General features: G+C 43.3%; 1 protein-coding gene across 7 annotated transcripts in view; it reads left to right on the forward strand.

Annotated features, from left to right (window-relative positions):
• SLC36A1 (solute carrier family 36 member 1) overlaps positions 1-18,454 on the forward strand; it is a 61,491-nt gene that overhangs the window by 8,261 nt on the left and 34,776 nt on the right. Inside the window, exons 1-3 of one of the 7 annotated variants that reach the window (XM_031666554.1) lie at positions 2,688-2,811; positions 9,712-9,715; positions 13,457-13,604. In XM_031666554.1, the coding sequence (XP_031522414.1) occupies positions 13,462-13,604 (143 nt within the window). In that variant the 5' untranslated portion in view covers positions 2,688-2,811; positions 9,712-9,715; positions 13,457-13,461. Of the gene's footprint in view, positions 1-2,407; positions 3,047-9,711; positions 9,716-13,456; positions 13,605-15,940; positions 16,246-18,454 lie in introns of those variants that run through there. The other 6 variants (XM_009209430.4, XM_003900394.5, XM_009209431.4 and 3 more) reach the window with 6 other exon arrangements.

An 18,454-nucleotide genomic window follows, 5' to 3' on the forward strand; every position in this document is an offset into this window, starting at 1 on the left:
TACCAGGTCAATTGAGATAACCTTGTGGTTTTCATTTTTCATTCGGTTAATATGATGTATTATATTGCTTGATTAGTGTATGTTAAACTAGCCTTGCATGCCAGGGATAAATCCCACTTGGTTATGATATATAATTTTTTTGATTGCTGTTGAATTCTCTTTGCAAATATTTTATCGAGGATTTTTGTATCAATGTGCTTTAGCGAAATCAACCTGTAATTTTCTTTTCTTGTGGTGTCTTTCTCTGGCTTAGGTATCAAGGTGATGCTGGCCTCATAAAATGTGTCTGGAAGTATTCCCTCTAGCTCCATTTTTTGGAAGAGTTTAGTAACAAACATTCTTCTTTGAATGTTTGGTAGAAGTCAGCTGTGAAGCCACCTGGTCTTGCTGGGAAGTTTAAACAGAAAACTAGAAAGTCAAATAGTCCCTGTCTTATCTTCAATATTTGTTATTATCTCTTTATTTGTTATTAGTCTGTTCAGGCTTTCCATTTCTTCTTGATTTCAATCTTGGTAGGTTGTATTTTTCTAGGGATTTCTCCATTTCCTCTGGGTCATCCAATTTGTTGGCAAATAATTGTCATAGTAGCCCCATATGATTCTTTTTATTGCTGAAGCATCTGTTATAGTGTCTCCACATTCATTTTTTAATTTTATTAGAGTCTTCTTTTTTTCTTAGACTAGCAAAGGGTATGTCAATTTTATTTTTTCCAAAAAATCAACTCTAGTTTTATTGATTTTGTCTGTTTTTTTTTTTTTTTTTCTGTTGTCTATTTATTTCTGTTCTGCTCTTTATTTCTTCTTTTAACTTTGGGTTTTGTGAGCTCTTCTTTTTCCAGTTTCCTGAGGTGTAATGTTAAACTATTTAATTGCTATCTTTCTTCTTTTTTAATGTAGGCATTTATTGCTATAAACTTCTCTCTTAGAACTACTTTTGCTGCATTCCATAAGCTTTGGTATGTTATGTTTCCATTGTCAATTGTCTGAAAATATTTTTAAAATTTCCCTTTTGATTTCATTTTTGATCCATTGATTGTTTAGAAGCATGGGACCAGGTGCGGTGGCTCACACCTATAATCCCAGCACTTTGGGAGGCCGAGGTGGGCAGATCACCTGAGGTCAGGAGTTTGAGACCAGCCTGACCAACACGGTGAAACCTCGTCTCTACTAAAAATACAAAATTAGTAGGGCATGGTGGCACATGCCTGTAATCCCAGCTACTTGGGAGGCTGAGACAGGAGAATCGCTTGAATCCGGAAGGCAGAGGTTGCAGTGAGCCAAGATTACACCATTGCACTCCAGACAGGGAAACAAGAGTGCAACTTCATCTCAAAGAAAAAAAAAAAGAAGCAGCGTGTTGCTTAATTTCCACATATTTGTGAATTTTCCAAGATTCCTCCTGTCATTGATTTCTAGCTTCATATTATTATGATCTGAAAGAATATTAATATGATTTCAATCTTCTTAAATTTAAGGCTTGTTTTTTGGACTAGCATATGGTCTATTCTAGAGAAGTTCCAAGTGTGTCAGAGAAAAAAATGTGCATTGTGTTTCTGTTGGATGGAAAGTTCTGTATATATCTGTTAGGTTCATTTGGTTTAAAGTGCAATTCAAGTTCATTATTTTCTTATTTTCTCTCTAGTTGCTCTATCCATTGTTGAAAGTGGGATATTGACTTTCCTACTATTGTGTTGCTATCTATTTCTCCCTTCATGGCCATTAATATTAGTTGTATGTATTTAGGTGCTCCAATTTTGCATGCATATATATTTACAATTGTGTCTTCTTGATGAATTGACCCCTTTATCATTAAACAATGATCTTCTCTGTCTCTTGTGACAGTTTTTGACTTGAAGCCTATTTGTTACATAATTGTTAAAGGAAAAATCTGTAACAAGGAGGTAAAAGGAGAAGCCTAGATAATACGATACTAAAATGTTGCCATCCATTTAAAAATGTTACTTTAAAAATTTTAATGTATTAAAAGATAACGTTGCCCTACCCCACAGTTCCATTTCCAGTAGCAACCACAGATGAGAGTTTGCGTATGCTTCTGAAAAATTGACTGGAAGATTTTTTTTAAAAAGATATGCATATTTCTTATTATAAAGCAATACAAACTCATCGAGATGTGTAAAAGAAAATACAGCCAGTGTAAAAATTAGCAATATTTCACAAACCCACAACTCAAGGGACAGTGCTCTTCGACTGGACTCTGTCCCATGCCCAAGATCAATGCCGCGTTCAATTCCTACTTGCAGTCCCCAGCAGGCCGGAACATAGTCCTCCCAGCAGTTGCAGTAATAGGTCGCCAGGTGGTGCTGTGGAGCAGAGCTCCGGAGCTCAGTGAGAAAAAAAGGTGCGGCCGCGCAAGGGAGCACGTGACCTAGGCCTCTGGCGTGGGCGGTGGGATCACGTGACGAGGCCCGGAAGCGGCTGCCCGGGCAGCAAAGGAGGATGGCTAGGGGCTGACACTGAAGCCGGGAAGGGTGGGCTGTGCTGAAGCCAAAGCCGGAGCCTGAGCTGGGGCCAGAACCCGAGCAGTGAGTTCCTCCACTGACGAGCTCCGGCTGGCGGCGCTAGCCGCCTTGGGCAGAACCCACCTCGCCTTCCTCCCGGCGTGGCAGATGCTCCAGGTCAGGCACTGGACCCGCCCGGGCTGCGGGTCCGCGACTCCTCGGTGTCCCCGGGCCGCAGCTGCGGTACGACGCTGGCACCCCTCTGTGAATTGGGCGAATTGTGGAGATCCCTTGTCCCTCGCGCTATCTCCCTTGACCTCGTGGGGTTGGGATCTCACCGTCCTGTTTGACAGGTGGCGGAAACTGGGGTAGATGGTGAAGACAACCCAAACGACCATCTGGGGCGTCTTTCACGCTTCGCAAAGGGCCCCAGCTGTTTCCAGTAAATGTCTTGCCCGCTGCGGGAGCCCTGCTCGGGACAGGCTAATAATGGGTCTTTGGCTCAGAACTGCAAGGACCCTGGGAAGTCGTCTGGTGCAGCTCCCTCCTAGGACAGTTGGAGAAACTGAGCCTTTACTCCAGGAAGGGGTAAGGGCTTGCCTAAGGTCATCCAGAGAGTTAATCGGAGACCCGCGATTAGAATGCAAATGTTCCTAAGCTTCAGCAGCTGTTTGCTTTTCACCACGCTGCCTCCTGCGGGAAACTTGACATATGAAAAGGCACTCCTTTCTGTCCCTTTCTCTTGTTAGTCCTCTCCCTTTTTAGCTGTCTGCATTTTCCACCGCTGGGGTTGAATTGGCTCTGGGTGTGGTTCCCTGTTTGTTCATTATTTTTCTGCAAACTCATCCTTCTGTAGGTTTGGTTTCTAACCGTCCTGCATTCTGTGTAAGTCACACCAAAATATGAAATATTAATCGGAGTGTGCTCCTGGGAGGATAGGTGGCTGAGCCGAGGTTGTGGAGAGTCCTAACATTAACTTGAAGAATAGAAAGACCTTTGCTTTATTTTTTCTGTAACTTGTCAGATTTGGGATTGCTTATTTGGATGGATGTTTTGCAGTTATTTGAATTTTGCTGAAGATAGCATCATGGTGCAATGGGCAGAACAGAGATTGGGGAATCAGGACATTTTGTTCTAGCTCTGCCGCTTACCTGGCAACCTTAGGTGACTCCTGTTTAGGTTTCTCAGTCTAGACAGTGATGGAATTGAATCCTTAAGGGCCCCTTCTGCTGTGATCTGGATGCTGTGCATCCTTCTAGGTTTGTGTTTTTGTTTGTTTTTCAGTAGAGATGAGGTCTCACTATGCTGCCCAGGCTGATCTCAAACTCCTGGGCTCAAGTGATCCTCCCACCTTGGCCTCCCAAAGTATTGGGATCACAGGCATGTGAGCCAGTGCCACTGACCAGGGTCTGTTTGGTTTTTTATTCAGAGAGATTTTACCCCCTGTATACACTGAGTATCAGCCTTGCAACAAGACTTAACTGTTGTCTAGAAAGCAGTTTTCTCTGCTTATTCCTCTGTTGCCATAAAATCCTCCTTAAATCCTCCTTCTCTTTCTTCCTATCACTGTATTATGTCTAAGCTAAATACTAACAACTGAAAATGATTTTTAACTGTCTTTTATTATTTTAAACATGATGAGGGCCCTCTTCTGACTCTTGTCTAGAGCCTCGTTTACAGTAATTAACTTACTTGTACATTTAGAACATGTTTTCTTTAAAGATGTTCTTGAAGTCAAGTAGAAAGGGACACAAAAGGCTCTGTCCTTCACATTGTGTTTGTCTGGGGATGGAGGCTACGTGCAGCAGAGGCAGTGCTGATAACAGCATTAAGCCTCTCCCTTTGTTTTCTGATTGTATCATTTATATTTGCCTGCTCTGGAGTCCTTGTTTTCCCTTTAAGGCCTGTAGCTGTTCATTCAGCCTCCTCTTGTGGCAGTTCGAAGTGCTCAGAGCTGTCTCTGTGCCAAAGGCAGTGTAAGAAAAAGGGATTCCATTTATTTTGTAATATTCTGGAGACTACAACTGGGACCAATAGATGAAAGTGCCATAAGGGAAGGGTGTTTGGTAAATGTAAAAACTTTCAAAGAATTAGTGGTCTCCTGTATTAGAATACTGAGCGCAGAGCTCCCTGTCACTGCAGGTAATTGTCTCTGGGCGATTATTTCGGGGAAGTTGTAGATGAAGTTAGATTGTTGGGTAGAAGGTTGGACTAGACAAAATTTTAAGTTTTCTTTCAACTGAAGAGTCTGTGACATTCTAGGACTGGACTTACTAGCATGTAGAGTGGACGGAGCAGACGTCCACTTACTAGCATGTGGGATGGACAGAGCAAATGTCCACTTACTGGCATTTAGAGTGGATAGAGAAGATGTACACTAACTAGCATGTGGGATGGAGGGAGCAGATGTCCACTTACTAGCATGTAGAGGGGATGGAGCAGATGTCCACTGACTAGCATGTAGAGTGGATGGAGCAGATGTCCACTTACTAGCATGTGGAGTGGATGGAGCAGATGTCCACTTACTAGCATGTAGAGTGGATGGAGCAGATGTCCACTTACTCGCATGTAGAGTGGAGGGAGCAGATGTCCACTTACTAGCATGTAGAGTGGATGGAGAAGATGTCCACTTACTAGCATGTAGAGTGGATGGAGCAGATGTCCACTTACTCGCATGTAGAGGGGATGGAGCAGATGCCCACTTACTAGCATGTAGAGTGGACGGAGCAGATGTCCACTTACTAGCATCTGGGATGGGCCAGGGCAGATATCCACTTACCGCATCTGGGATGGATGGAGCAGATGTCCACTGACCAGCATGCTGCAGGAGGTGGATGGGCAGATGTCACTTACTAGCATGTGGAGTGAATGGAGCAGATGTCACTTACTAGCATGTGGAGTGGATTCTGGGGCACAGATGTCCATGCCATGTAAGAAGTGGATGGAGCAGTGTCCACTTACTGCATGTAGAGTGGGATGGAGCAGATGTCCACTTACTAGCATGTGGAGTGGATGGAGCAGATGTCACTTACTCATGTAGAGTGGATGGAGATGTGCGCCATGTAGAGTGGACGGAGCAGATGTCCACTTACTAGCATGTGGGATGGACAGAGCAGATGTCCACTCACTGGCATGTAGAGTGGACGGAGCGGATGCCCACTTACTGGCATGTAGAGTGGATGGAGCAAACGTCCAGTTTTGTGATTACTTTGTTTCTATTGATAACCTTGTCTCAGGTAACTATTCTCATGTTAAGTACTCCTGTTTTTTCTCTCTTTTAATCACCACCCTCTCTCCTCTAGTGAATGTCTCAGTTCTTTAAATGCTTGATACCTCTTCAAAGGTCAGAGGAGTGAATAGTCTTCTGTTTCTGCTTTTCCTGGCCTGGTGCTGATAACCCGTTCTGAAGTGCATGACTGATTAACACTACTCATACCTGGGCCAGCTTTTCTTTTTCCCATGGAGGAAACTCACATGGAATCTGTTTATTTCCATCCAGGCCTTCTCTTGTTTCCCATAGAGGAAACTCTCACTGAGTCTGTTTACCTCCACCCAGGCCTTGAAAGAATCCTGTACCTCTCTCCTTTGGCCAGGCCTTACTGTGATGAGCACATAAAGGTAGCCTCTGCTTAATGGGCATGGGGGCTGATACACGGGGCATTGTAAATAGGCTGAAATAGGAACCACATGGTGCTGCATTTTGGGTTGTTTAAAAATCCCCCAAAACATTTCTCTTGGAAGCCTTGACACCCAGGACTAGTTGTTTTTTACTTCTTATTATTATTTATTTTATTTTATTTTATTTTATTATTTTTTTGGAGATGAGGTCTCACTATTTTGTCCAGGCTGGTCTTGAACTCCTGAGCTCAAGCAGTCCTCCCACCTTGGCCTCCCAAAGTGCTGGGATTACAAATGTGAGCCAACAGGCCTGGCCCCAGGGCTAGTTCTTAATGACTATCTCTAGTAGGAAGAGCCCCTCTGTGCCTTCCTTTTCAGTGAAGTTAGGAAAACTGTCTGTGGGTTACTGAGATGTTCATACCACTTAGATAGCCATCTGCAAGATAGGAACCTGGCTCCACAATCCAGTTTTAAATGGAGCCCATACTGCTGACTTTGTTTAGTGAACTTTTCTCACTTCCTGTCCTTGAACTTATCTGTAGTAATAATCACAACTGCTATCATTAATGAGGTTTTATTATGTTCCAGACAACATATCTAACATTTATTTATTTTTTCCTCCTATCTATCTTCATAACAATATTGTGATGTAGCTGTTATTAATGACATCTTTCAGATGAGGAGACTGGGGCAAAGGGAGGTGAAGTAACTTGCTCAGAGTCACACTACCAGACTACAAACTCAGGTGCTTTTTATTATGAAGAATACCCACTGCAGACCTAATCCTGCCCCAGGCTCTGAGGCCAGCTTTGTTTGCAGGGAGATTTTAAGGAGGGTATATAATTTAAGGTGTGGTAGAAAGAACACTGGACTGGGATGCTGGTTTGCTAGATTCTCATCTCAAATCTTTGACTACCTGGGCCGTGAATGAGTCAGCCTTTGTGTGTGGACCCTGGTTTTCTGACCCCTAAGAAGGAAGCTGGAGGTCGATCTTCTCTAAAGTTATACCTGGCCCTAACATTTAGTGGTCTTCATGGTTGTGAGTAAAAGTGTGCACGTTTGCCTGTTCAGCAGCTGCTTTGTGCAGAACCTGCTGAGGTCAGCAGCTGCCCTGTGCATGTTCTAGCATCAGACTCCTGCAGGAAAAAGTCTCAATTTATGGAATGTTCTGCTCTGGTAAGTTGGATGGAATTCTATCCAATGCTGTTTTAAAAACAAATTATGTAGAAGTCAAACCATTTTACTTCCCTCCCTGTAGACCACACATAGCAACACAGTCTGTGTCCTTGTTCATGTTTTTAGAATTCCATCGACAGAGAGGAGAAAATACATCTGGGGAATTTACTGCTGCTCTGAGTTACAAAGTCCAAACCAGTGTAATTGTTTGAGAATAATGGATGACACTTTTAGCTTGCAAACAAGTAGCACCATTGCATGAATTCTGGTAGGAGGTGAGGCCTAGGGTACCTACATAATAAGATCATATGTTTTTTTGTAGTGCTTTATATAAATCTACCTATAATCAAGATGACCTAGGAAGCTAGTTAAAAATAAATCACCTCGTGCCTGTAATCCCATCACTTTGAGAGACTGAGATGGGTGGATCCCTTGAGGTCAAGAGTTTGAGACCAGCCTGGCCGACATGGAGAAACTCCATCTCTACTAAAAATACAAAAAATTATCTGTGTGTGATGGTGGGCACCTGTAATCCCAGCTACTCGGGAGGCTGAGGCAGGAGAATCGCTTGAACCCAGGAGGCAGAGGATGCAGCGAGCCGAGATCACGACACTGCACTCCAGCCTGGGCAACAGAGGGAGACACCATCTCAAAAAACAAAACAAAACAAAACAACAACAACAAAACATAGGTTGGGCGTGGTGGCTCATGCCTTAATCCCAGCACTTTGGGAGGCCAAGGTGGGTAGACCACCTGAGGTCAGGAGGTTGACATCAGACTGGCCAACATGATGAAACCCCATCTCTACTAAAAATACAAAAAAATTACCCAGGTGTGGTGGTGCACGCCCATAATCCCAGCTACACAGGAGGCTAAGGCAGGAGAATTGCTTGAACCTGGGAGGCGGAGGTTGCAGAGAGTTGAGATCGCACCACTGCACTCCCCTGGGCAGCAAGATTGAAACTCTGTCTCAAATAAATAAATAAAAATAAAATAAAATAAAATAAAATGCTCAGGTGGAATCAAGTTGGACTCAGAAATCTACTTTTTTTTTTTTATTGAAGTATGTTTCATTTTAACCCAATATATCCCAGATATTATTGCAATATATAATCAGTGTAAAGATTATTAATTCATGGGATATTTCACAATTTTTTTGGTACCAGTTCATTGAAATCTAGTGTGTGCACATTGCAGTTTTACCCAACTGTATTTCAAGTGTAAGATAGCTATTTATGGCTAGTGGTTACTGTACTGGATGGTACAACTTTAGAATATGTTACCATCTATTAAGTCTTAATGCTCCTTTATTTTGAACAAACCCAGTCACTAAAAAATTGACATTGGAATCCTGAAACTTTAGAAGTGAAAGTGTACTTAGAAGTCATCTAATGCAATCTTCTCAATTCTGTATCAAAATAAGAAAACAACTTTGGGATTAGAATGACAGCCAGGTTATGTTCTCCTGAGTCCTAAATCCCATGTTGTTAAAATGGGAACATCAGCATTTGAATTTATTAGAAAAATTTCTGGCCTTGCCTTGAAAAAAAATCACTGTAGAATTCCCCTTAAAATTCCCCACTTCTGGAAAATTTAACACCTGCAAATTTTTATTTTTAAAAATAGAGTAACATGTACTTTATTTTTAAAAATAATTCAATTTGCACATACATTTTCCATACTGCATCCATTGCACAAAGTGATTCCACCTGCTCATTTTTAGTGCCAAGTTAAAAATGGCATATTTTGTAGATTGAAGAGCAACTCTTATCTATTTACACAGCTAAAAGGAAAAAGAAAGAAATGTTTTAAGGTTTATACACTTACATTTTTTATTTTTATTTTTTGGCCATCAAACTTGCAGACTTTTCTTACTTAGTTGCTCACTCTTCTGAGTCTAAATATCTACTGGAGATTTTGACTTTGTGTTCTGTTCACTGTCCTCGAGAATCTAAAGGACAAGCTTGCCTTCAACTATCACATAGTACAACCCTCATTTGGACAGTTACTAGGTACCATTAAAATCTCCCATAGGGCAGGAACTGGCGATTGCAGCAGTAGACTTGATTATCAGATTTCATCAAAGGGAGCCCAAGGGCAGCGTGGCCATGGATGCCGGCACTCATGGGGATAGACAGAGAGCAGCAGGAGGAGACCTTGGTTTCCAGAAAGAGCCATAGAAAGAACTCCAGGGAGTAGCTGTGCCCACCGTCTGATGCTTGAATCCTTATATAACCACTCTGAGAAAGGACTTTTGCTTGGATTTTTTTCAGGGATAAGGGAACAGGCTTTCTCCCAGAGTGATCTGCTCTGTTTGGAACAGATCTGTCTTTGATAGAAAGTTTTTCCTTATGCCTAGCAAAAAATCAGCCCTCTTGACTCTCCACGTACTGATCCTAGCTCTGCCTGACCTTTGAGGCTCCAAATAACAAGTCTAATCCATGTGACAGCTTTTAAAGACAGGTCATGTACCCCTCAAGTTGCTAGGTAGAACCTTCTCAGTGCTTTCAACCATTCCTCATTTAGTTGGTTTCCTACCCCTCTTGACCCTAGTTCTGACCCCTGGATATACCACAGTTTGTCGTTATCCCCTTTATAGCATGCTACCTGGAAGAGAACACATTGTCTGGCAATTCTGAGTTGTGTAATATCTACCCATGTGTAACATCTAGCATGCAGAGTGAATGGAGCAGATGTCCACTTACTGGCACGTAGAGTGGATGGAGCCAATGTCCATACTAGCATGTGGGATGGATGGAGCCAATGTCCACCCGTGATTCTCTCATGTCCTAATGCAACCTAGAATTGTGTTGGTTTATTTGGTATCTCGGATTATATTATTGTCTTCTGTTGAGCTTGTCATCAACCAGAACTCCCAAGCAGAATTTTTTTTTCTTTTTTCAGTATGCATGCAGTTGCTAAGCCACATCTTCCATATCCTGCAGGCTTATTGGACCTTCTGTAGATTTCAGCTGCTTCTTGAGCAGTTTTCTTAGCAATATTCTGCAGTAGGTAACTTCAGTTTTTATACACAGCATAAAGAAGGCTCTTTACAGTGTTTGAGATAAATTGAACATCTGTACCAAGTAGGCAACAGAGTGGTTTCTCGGTTGCTAGGGAAGGATTGGGCAACTTATGAGTCCCTGTATTTCATCCTTTCACCTTCAGTAATATATAGGTGTCAACCTAAAGGAAGAAACTGAGACACAAAATGCAATTTTTAACAATTTACTTGAACCAAAGTGAGGACAGCTGCCCGGGACACACTTTCAAGTTGCCTGGGGGAGTGCTTCCTTCGGCCTTTGTTACCACAGGTTCTTAAAGGCAAAAGCTAACAAGGAGAGGACTGATACAAAGTGATATGACGGGAATTCTCATCAGTTTACAAAAATAGCATGGATTAGTGATGGGCTGTACATTGTTGGACTATAGGGTATGAGTTATGATGTCCAGTGTTAGCATTGTATGACTTAGTGGTGTCAGTCTAGAACCCACATAGCAAGTGGCTTCAAGAGGTAATTATTTAACTCAAGGCGGGAGAGAGACGTGACTGCTGTCACATTTTAGTGCCTCTCTGGACCTGTAATTTAAAGGGATTCCTCAGATAAAAAGTTTCTTTTCTTTCTCACAAGATTCACTTGGAAGGTTCTATCTTCAGATGCTTTTGGTATGTTGGGACCAGAAATTAGCAGCTTTTTCTTTTTTTCACCAGAGGCAGGGTCTCACTATGGTGCACAGGCTGGTCTTGAATTCCTGGGCCCAAGTGATCCTCCCACCTCGGCCTCCCCAAATGCTGGGATTACAGGTGTGAGATACTGCACTCAGCTGCTGTTTGCATAAATAATTATGTTCATGGACGCCTAGAATGTCAGTGCTAGAGGGGACTGAGAGGTATTTTAGTTTACACCCCGTGCTTTTTGCACATTTGAAAATGGTTCAGAGGTACTAAGCAAACTGTTGACAGAGGCAGGCTTGGCGCCTGGGCCTCCTGATGTACCTATAAACTGACTTACGAACTTATGCCTATATAGCAAGAGGTGTCAATGCTGGTGTTAAGATACTTCAGAGACATTTTTTTCTCCCCACCCTCTAATGAGTTTATATGCCCCAGAGCTGGATGGTGTCCTTGAATTCCTCTAGCTCATGAGTAAATGAAGCTGTCATAGATTTTTAGCCAAGTGGCTCTGCCAGTGAAGCTAGGCAGGATCCTCTCTGGGATTTCCAAGTTCTTTGCTGGCATTTTGCCAGATACTTCCCTTGTGAGATAGCTTGGGGGTCCTTCCTACATTGCAGCTGGTGAGAGAAAATGTGATCTCCCATGGATCTCTCTGGTGCCAGGCTGGGATGTTTCCAAAGGAGTCTCCTGGGACTGGACCTAAGGGGAGGCTTCGGCGGAGCACCATCCTCTGGCAGGTGGTGCTGGGTGTCAGGGCAGGGTGGGGTGCTGTGACAGCAGTTGGAGATCCTGTCTCCTCTCAAGGTAGCTGAGATAGAGTGCCCAGGCTTAGGGTGGGCATCCAGCCCCATGCCGGAGGACAGTCTCATGGGCAAGCAGCTGTGCCAGTCTGCCAAGTGTTGGGAGGATTCTTGTCATTGTTAATATTAATGTACCCCTTTTTTGTCACTTGGTTTTCGAAGAGCAGGAAGTTGGCTCTTTCCCTGTGCTGTAAGACTCTCTCATAGCAGCTGGCACTCTATAGAGTAGATGTTTGCAGATTCAGACGGGGGTCAGGAGAGAACGTTTTCTGCTTGGCACTACCTAGCTGTCGCAAGGCAGGTTACTTCATCTTTTAGCACTGATTCTTCATCTTTAAAGTGGGGCTTAGAGGGACCTGTGAAGGCTCATTTAGCAATGGTCTCTAGGATCCTAGGGGCCTACATCACTCCCAAGATGTGTCCTTACTGTGTATCTTAAAGAAGCCCTTGCTCTTCTCTTTTGTATAGTATTAATAGTATTTCTGAGTAAATTCACCCAGGGGACACCACTCTCACCATCCTCCCAACACATTGAAAGGAGAATTTTTTTCTCTCACCATTTTAAGAATGAGCACATCTCTAAAAATAAAAAGGAAGAAGGGTTGTGGACGGGAAATGTTGAGACAAGGGCCAGGGTGCGCACCCTTCAGGTTCCTGGTCTTCCTCTGACCTACTTTCAGCTACCATTTCTCGATACTCAGGTTGGCAGCAAGAAAGGAGTCCCAGGGTCAGGGTATAAGAGTTAACTGGTGGCCTCCAAAGAGTATAGGATCAGCCTGTGGCCACAGCAGGGAGAAAGAGAACGGCATGTGTGGCTCTGGGATTTGGTGGGAGTTTGAGCAGAATTGGATGATCCAGAGGGGATTTCTGTTTTCTTTGGTTTTTTTTTTTTTGAAATGGAGTTTCACTCTTGTCGCCCAGGCTGGAGTGCAGTGGTGCGATCTTGGCTCACCGCAATCTCCGCCTCCCGGTTTCAAGCGATTCTCCTGCCTCAGCCCCCTGAGTAGCTGGGATTACAGGCATGCACCACCACGCCTGGCTAATTTTGTATTTTTAGTAGAGACAGGGTTTCTCCATGTTAGTCAGGCTGGTCTCGAACTCCGGACCTCAGGTGATCCACCCATCTTGGCCTCCCAAAGTGATGAGGTTACAGGCGTGAGCCACCGGACCTGGCCCAGAGGGGATTTCTTAAGTGAAACATGTTCTGCATTGAAGGCAGAGGAAACATAGTATACAATGAGAAATACCCAGATTTCCATCCCCGCAAGAGCTTGTGCATATATATATATATATATATATATATATATAATCGAACTATTGCACAAGGTCCAAGAAATTAGCTCAGAGAAAGGAGTCAATAATCCTGACCTATGGAATGGAGAATGCTTCCAGGAAGCCCTTCTCTTTCATTTTCGCCCACTCCTCCCAAGCAGTGCCTCACTTCTGCCTTGTCTAGCTGTACTCTGGAAAATTAAGAAATTGATGAGTGTAGCACCGAGTATACCAATGGGAAGGATGGGAGTCAGAAGTCAGGTAAACTCAGCCCGCCCCTGTGTACTTTGCACTTTTCCATTTCCCTTGGTACCAGGCACTTTCATACTTAATCCATAGCGCAGCTGTCACAGTGAGCAACTCCGACAATGACAGCTTCTACCCCAGAGGCCACCCCGAACATGGAGCTAAAGGCTCCAGCTGCGGGAGGTCTTAATGCTGGCCCTGTCTCCCCAGCTGCCATGTCCACGCAGAGACTTCGGAATGAAGACTACCACGACTACAGCTCCACGGACGTGAGCCCCGAGGAGAGCCCGTCGGAAGGTCTCAACAACCTCTCCTCCCCGGGCTCCTACCAGCGCTTCGGTCAAAGCAACAGCACAACGTGAGTAGCTGCTACCTTCTCCTCTCCCGGGTGGGATTCGTGTTCCTAAGTCTCCCTGGGACTTATTTTTCCTCCCCAGTTTCATCAGTCCTCCACTTTACAGATGAAGGTCGGCAATGAAGAGATTGGGTGAGCGACTGCGCTGAGATTTGCCTTCCTGGGCTGCCGCTCTCTAGGCAGTTTCTTATTCTTTGTTCCTTTCAGCTGTGTTGGCCCCACAAGGCTGGTGCCAAGTAAGAGCTTGGACTTAAGAAAAGCTTCTACAGAGGACATTCTTTTAATTTAGAACTGTGTCATCTGTGCTAGAACCCCAAATAATCTCCAAGCATCATCGGGAGCTTCCTTTGCAAAGTCTCCCCCTGACTTCTGCCTCATCACCAAGTCACTATTTGTTTGAACTGAAGAAGTGGGAAGAGAGAATTAACTTCTGCACTTAAAAAATTCAGGGTTGATAGGAAAGGAAAGATAGACTTTGCATTCTCCAAAGAGGGCTTACATCTTGTCTCCAGAAACTGGAACCCCAGACTCATCTGGGCTGAGTTTGGCCCTCTTCAGGTCTCACTTTCCCCAAATGTAAGGAAAAATTGAGGACTCCACTGTGAAGCTATGCTGGCTATGTGGGGCTCACCACTTGAATTAGAAAATTCAGAGGAAGTTTTGCTATTCCATTGAGTTTCCCAGCTACTCCTGATCTCAGCAGACCTCTGACATTTCTCTGTGTCCCAGCATCTCAGCTTTTGTAGCCCTTCTGTTTATTCCGCAAGCTTAGCTATCAGCCTTTCTGTGTGTCCTTGTGGATTGAGTGTGACTTACTGAGAGATCCTTCATGTCCTAGACTTGGGCCATTCCTGATGACTGCCCAAGCGGACCATGGAAGCTTCTCCTGGAGCTCATCACTGGAGAAGCTCCCTCTGCGTGCACTGTCTGCTGGTACAGAGCATTTTCTCTTGTGAACTGGGGTGGAACTAGAAGATGTGGTCTGTCCACATTCCCGGCCCATCACCACTACCAGCTGATTTCTATGCCCCAGGCTGGAAGTACTCAACCAGTCCTCTTAAGATTTGGTTTCTGTGGCTTATTTCTCAGGGGTATGTTTTTGTAGATTCCCCATTAGCCTGCAGTGGGAGTTAGCTGGTGGTAGATTGCCTAGGGCACAGCTGGCAGCAGTGTGGATCACCCTGCCCCTCTTTCCTCCAACCTTATCAGCGTTGGCAGCCCCCATGCAGAAGCAGCTCCACACACAGCCAATGGCATGTGATGGCTTCCCTTCAGAGGTCATGCTCGTTATCGTAAGATACTTTTAAGCTCCCCTCTCTGTAGTTTCCTTTGCAATCTTTGCTCCTTTTTGATCTCAGATATCAACTTGTCTAAGCAATACTTACCAGATGGGATCTGGATTTTTATTTTTAGAGAGACCTCTCTGAAGCTCAAAACCTACCAACTCGCAACTTTAGGATAGTAGCTCATAGGTTGTGGACATGTGAAAGCTGATGCATGCCTGTTAGCTATTCTGAATATATCTTTTATCTCTACATCATGTTATAATTAACGGTCAATTCAAAATATGTCCTTGTTTCTTGGAAATCGAACAAATCAGAAGATAACTTCCTCGGGCTTGTATTGTGACATTTTCCAGGATACACTTTGTTCCAAGGTTCCCTTCCTGCCCTGATGTTGTGATACAATGTAGGTGACCAGGAAAGCCCATCTGTAGTTGATGGCAGGTATTACAGTCCCATTACAGGTGGTACAAGATAAAGTAATTTGCTAGGGCTTAGAGGACTGGTTGAGTACTTCCAGCCTGGGGCATAGGATCCATGCAAGCATTTATGTAGAAAACATGCCAGGTATGATTAAGGTAGAGGTTGATTTGGAGGACCTTCTTTACCTAAATTAATCTTTTAATATGTAGGAAGTATTAGGGACAAGTTTTTGAGCTGGATTCCTATTATATTTCTGCTTTGCCCCACCCTTTTATCTAGTTTGCCAAGGAACAAAATACATGGAAGTACTTCTACACCTACTGCACATATGCATGCACACACCTGGCTCTTCTAGCAGTCAAGGGCTCAGTAAAAAGCCCTAGTTAGGGGGTGCAAATAGGAACCCCAAACACTTCCATGAGTTTCATGAGTTATTTCCTTTTATTTTTTTGAGACAGGGTCTTGCTGTGTTGTCCAGGCTGGAGTGCAGTGGCACAGTCATGGCTCACTGCAACCTCCATCTCCTGAGCTCAAGTGATCCTTCCACCTTAGCTTCCTAAGTAGCTGGGACTACAGGCATGCACCTGGCTACCTGTTTTTTTTTTTTTTTTTTGTAGAGATAGGGTTTTGCTATGTTGCCCATTTGGTCTTGAACGCATGGACTCAAGGGATCCACCCGCCTCAGCCTCCCAAAGTGCTAGGATTATAGGCATGAGTGCCATGCCCAACCTGTGAGTTATTTCTTAGTGTGTTCAGTGAGGTTATTTACTAACACTTGATATTGTCAAGCTATTGACTGCTTTGAAGACAGCCTCATTTTATGCTGTTGGGAAAATTTTTCTTCTAGTTGCGCCTCTGAGTTCCATTATATATATCAATCCTCCGTGCTTCTTCCCCGTGCAAACTGAAACCAGCAGACTGAAACTGGCTATCTAAAGGTGAGCTGGAGTAGTCATTTGCACAATGTGGTCTGCACACTTTTTGGACTTCCCAAGACCATTTCAAGAAGTCTATGAGGCTAAAACTATCTTCATAATAATACCCAGATGTTATCTGCCTTTTCACTTGTGGATATTTGCACTTATAATGTAGAAGCAATGGTGGGTAAAATTGCACTGTAGAATGAATCAAAGCATGGCACCAAATTACGCTAGTTGTCATTGTATTTTTTGCTGCCACACATGCGCCAAAAAAAAAAAAAGCCCTTTTCACTTAAGAATGTCTTTGATGAAATGGCAGGATTACTAACCTTTAAAAACTTGAGAACCTTTGGTATAGGTCTTTAATATTCTGTGTGGCAAAATGGGAAGTATGCATGAAGTACTTCTGTGAGTACCAAAATATGTTACTTGTCTCAAGGCAAAGACTTTAAGTGATTGTTTGAGTTGTCAACCAAACTTGCTTTTTTTTTTTTTTTCATAGAACTAGAAAGAACAACTAACAAACTGTAGGTCGTTCAGACCCGAGTACTTACTTGTAAGACATTTTCTTGAAAATGAAAGAAATCAGCTCATTACCTCAAGGAAAACAATAGACAATACATATCTCTCGCTCAGAATAAAATTCAAACTTTCAAGCAAAATTAGGAAAAAAAAAACTTGTGTCCAGTGCCATGAGCCTGATAGCCCCTCTACTTGAAGACTTTTCTGATGAGATAAGTGGTGATATTAACAAATGTGACTTTTTGATATTATTGATCTATAATGAAGATGTTAGAGTTGGAAGATCTGTATAAACTCAACCAAAGTATGATGTTAGGAGTTCTGTGTGGGTAAAAGGTCCATTGAAAGAGCAAGATCACCAATGGATTTTTCCTTTTTTTTTTTTTGAGACAGAATCTTGCTCTGTTGCCCAGGCTGGAGTGCAGTGGCACAATCTTGGCTCACTGCAACCCCTGCCTCCCAGGTTCAAGCGATTCTCCTGCCTCAGCCTCCCAAGTAGCTGGGATTATAGACGGGGGCCACCACGCCTAGCTAATTTTTGTAGTTTTAATAGAGACGACATTTCACTATGTCGGCCAGGCCAGTCTCGAACTCCTGACCTCAGGTGATCTACCCTTCTTGGCCCCCCAAAGTGCTGGGATTACAAATGTGAGCCACTGTGCCCAGACCACATTGCAGGTAACTTCTAAAAAATTAACATGTGTTGCATTTTGGAGTAGTGTCAAAGGAAAATTGCCATAATTGTCTGTGGAGGCCATTAAAATACTCCTTCTTTTCCAACTACATGTCTGTGAGAAAATAAATTTTTTTCGTAAATTTCAACAACAACACATAACAGTAGATTCAGCGTAGAAGTAGGTAGTCCAGCTGTCTTCTGTTAAGTGAGATACTAAAGAGATTTGGGGGGAAAAAAAAGACAGTGCCATTCTTACCACATTTTCTTTTTTGGAAAATAGGGTTCTTTTTCATTAAAAAAACTATTTGTATTAACATGCAATGAACTTACTGTTATTTTTTAATTAAATATTTTTAAATTTTTCTCAGTTTTAATTTTTATTATAGTATAGATCAGCAGATGTAATCCACATCAGCTAAAGCTATTTGGCATCTTCAGTGATTTATCAGAGAATAAAGGGGTCCTGAGACCAAAAAGTCTAAGAATGAGTGATGGAGCATGAATGGAAGTACAGAGATTTGCTAGGCTTCTCCCTTCCCTTTTCAGAAAGATAGTCCTCCCTTGTAGTTAAGACTTCACTGTTCATGAAGTTGATTTTGTGCTTTTCACACAGTACTGGGTAATCCCAGCTTGGGGCCATCTATTAAAAATAGTAATTTTCGTCAATTGCTTGGAGTCCTGGTGTTTCAGAGCTGAAGGGATCGTGGAGATCATTTTGTCGTAGTCTGGTTCCCTCACCATACAGATGAGACAGCAGGCCCAGGAAGGGAGGGGAGGAATTGTCATATGAAGGTGATGGCAGAGCTAGGGTGAGGGACCTAGTGTCTCATGCTAGCCAGCTCAGAGGCATTTTGGGGAGGTCTCTGGTGGGTAGGTGGGTTTGGTACAGTGCTTACCTTTGCCCTTAAGTGGATTAAACATTTGTCAAGATAGAAATTTACTGGACCCATTATCTTGCAGCCACAGGATACTGATAATGCATTTACTGTAGACACATGTAATGCTTAAGCTGTTTCCTCAGGACATCTT

This window comes from Papio anubis, chromosome 5 (genome assembly GCF_008728515.1).
Source record: "Papio anubis isolate 15944 chromosome 5, Panubis1.0, whole genome shotgun sequence".
Lineage (NCBI taxonomy): Eukaryota > Metazoa > Chordata > Mammalia > Primates > Cercopithecidae > Papio > Papio anubis.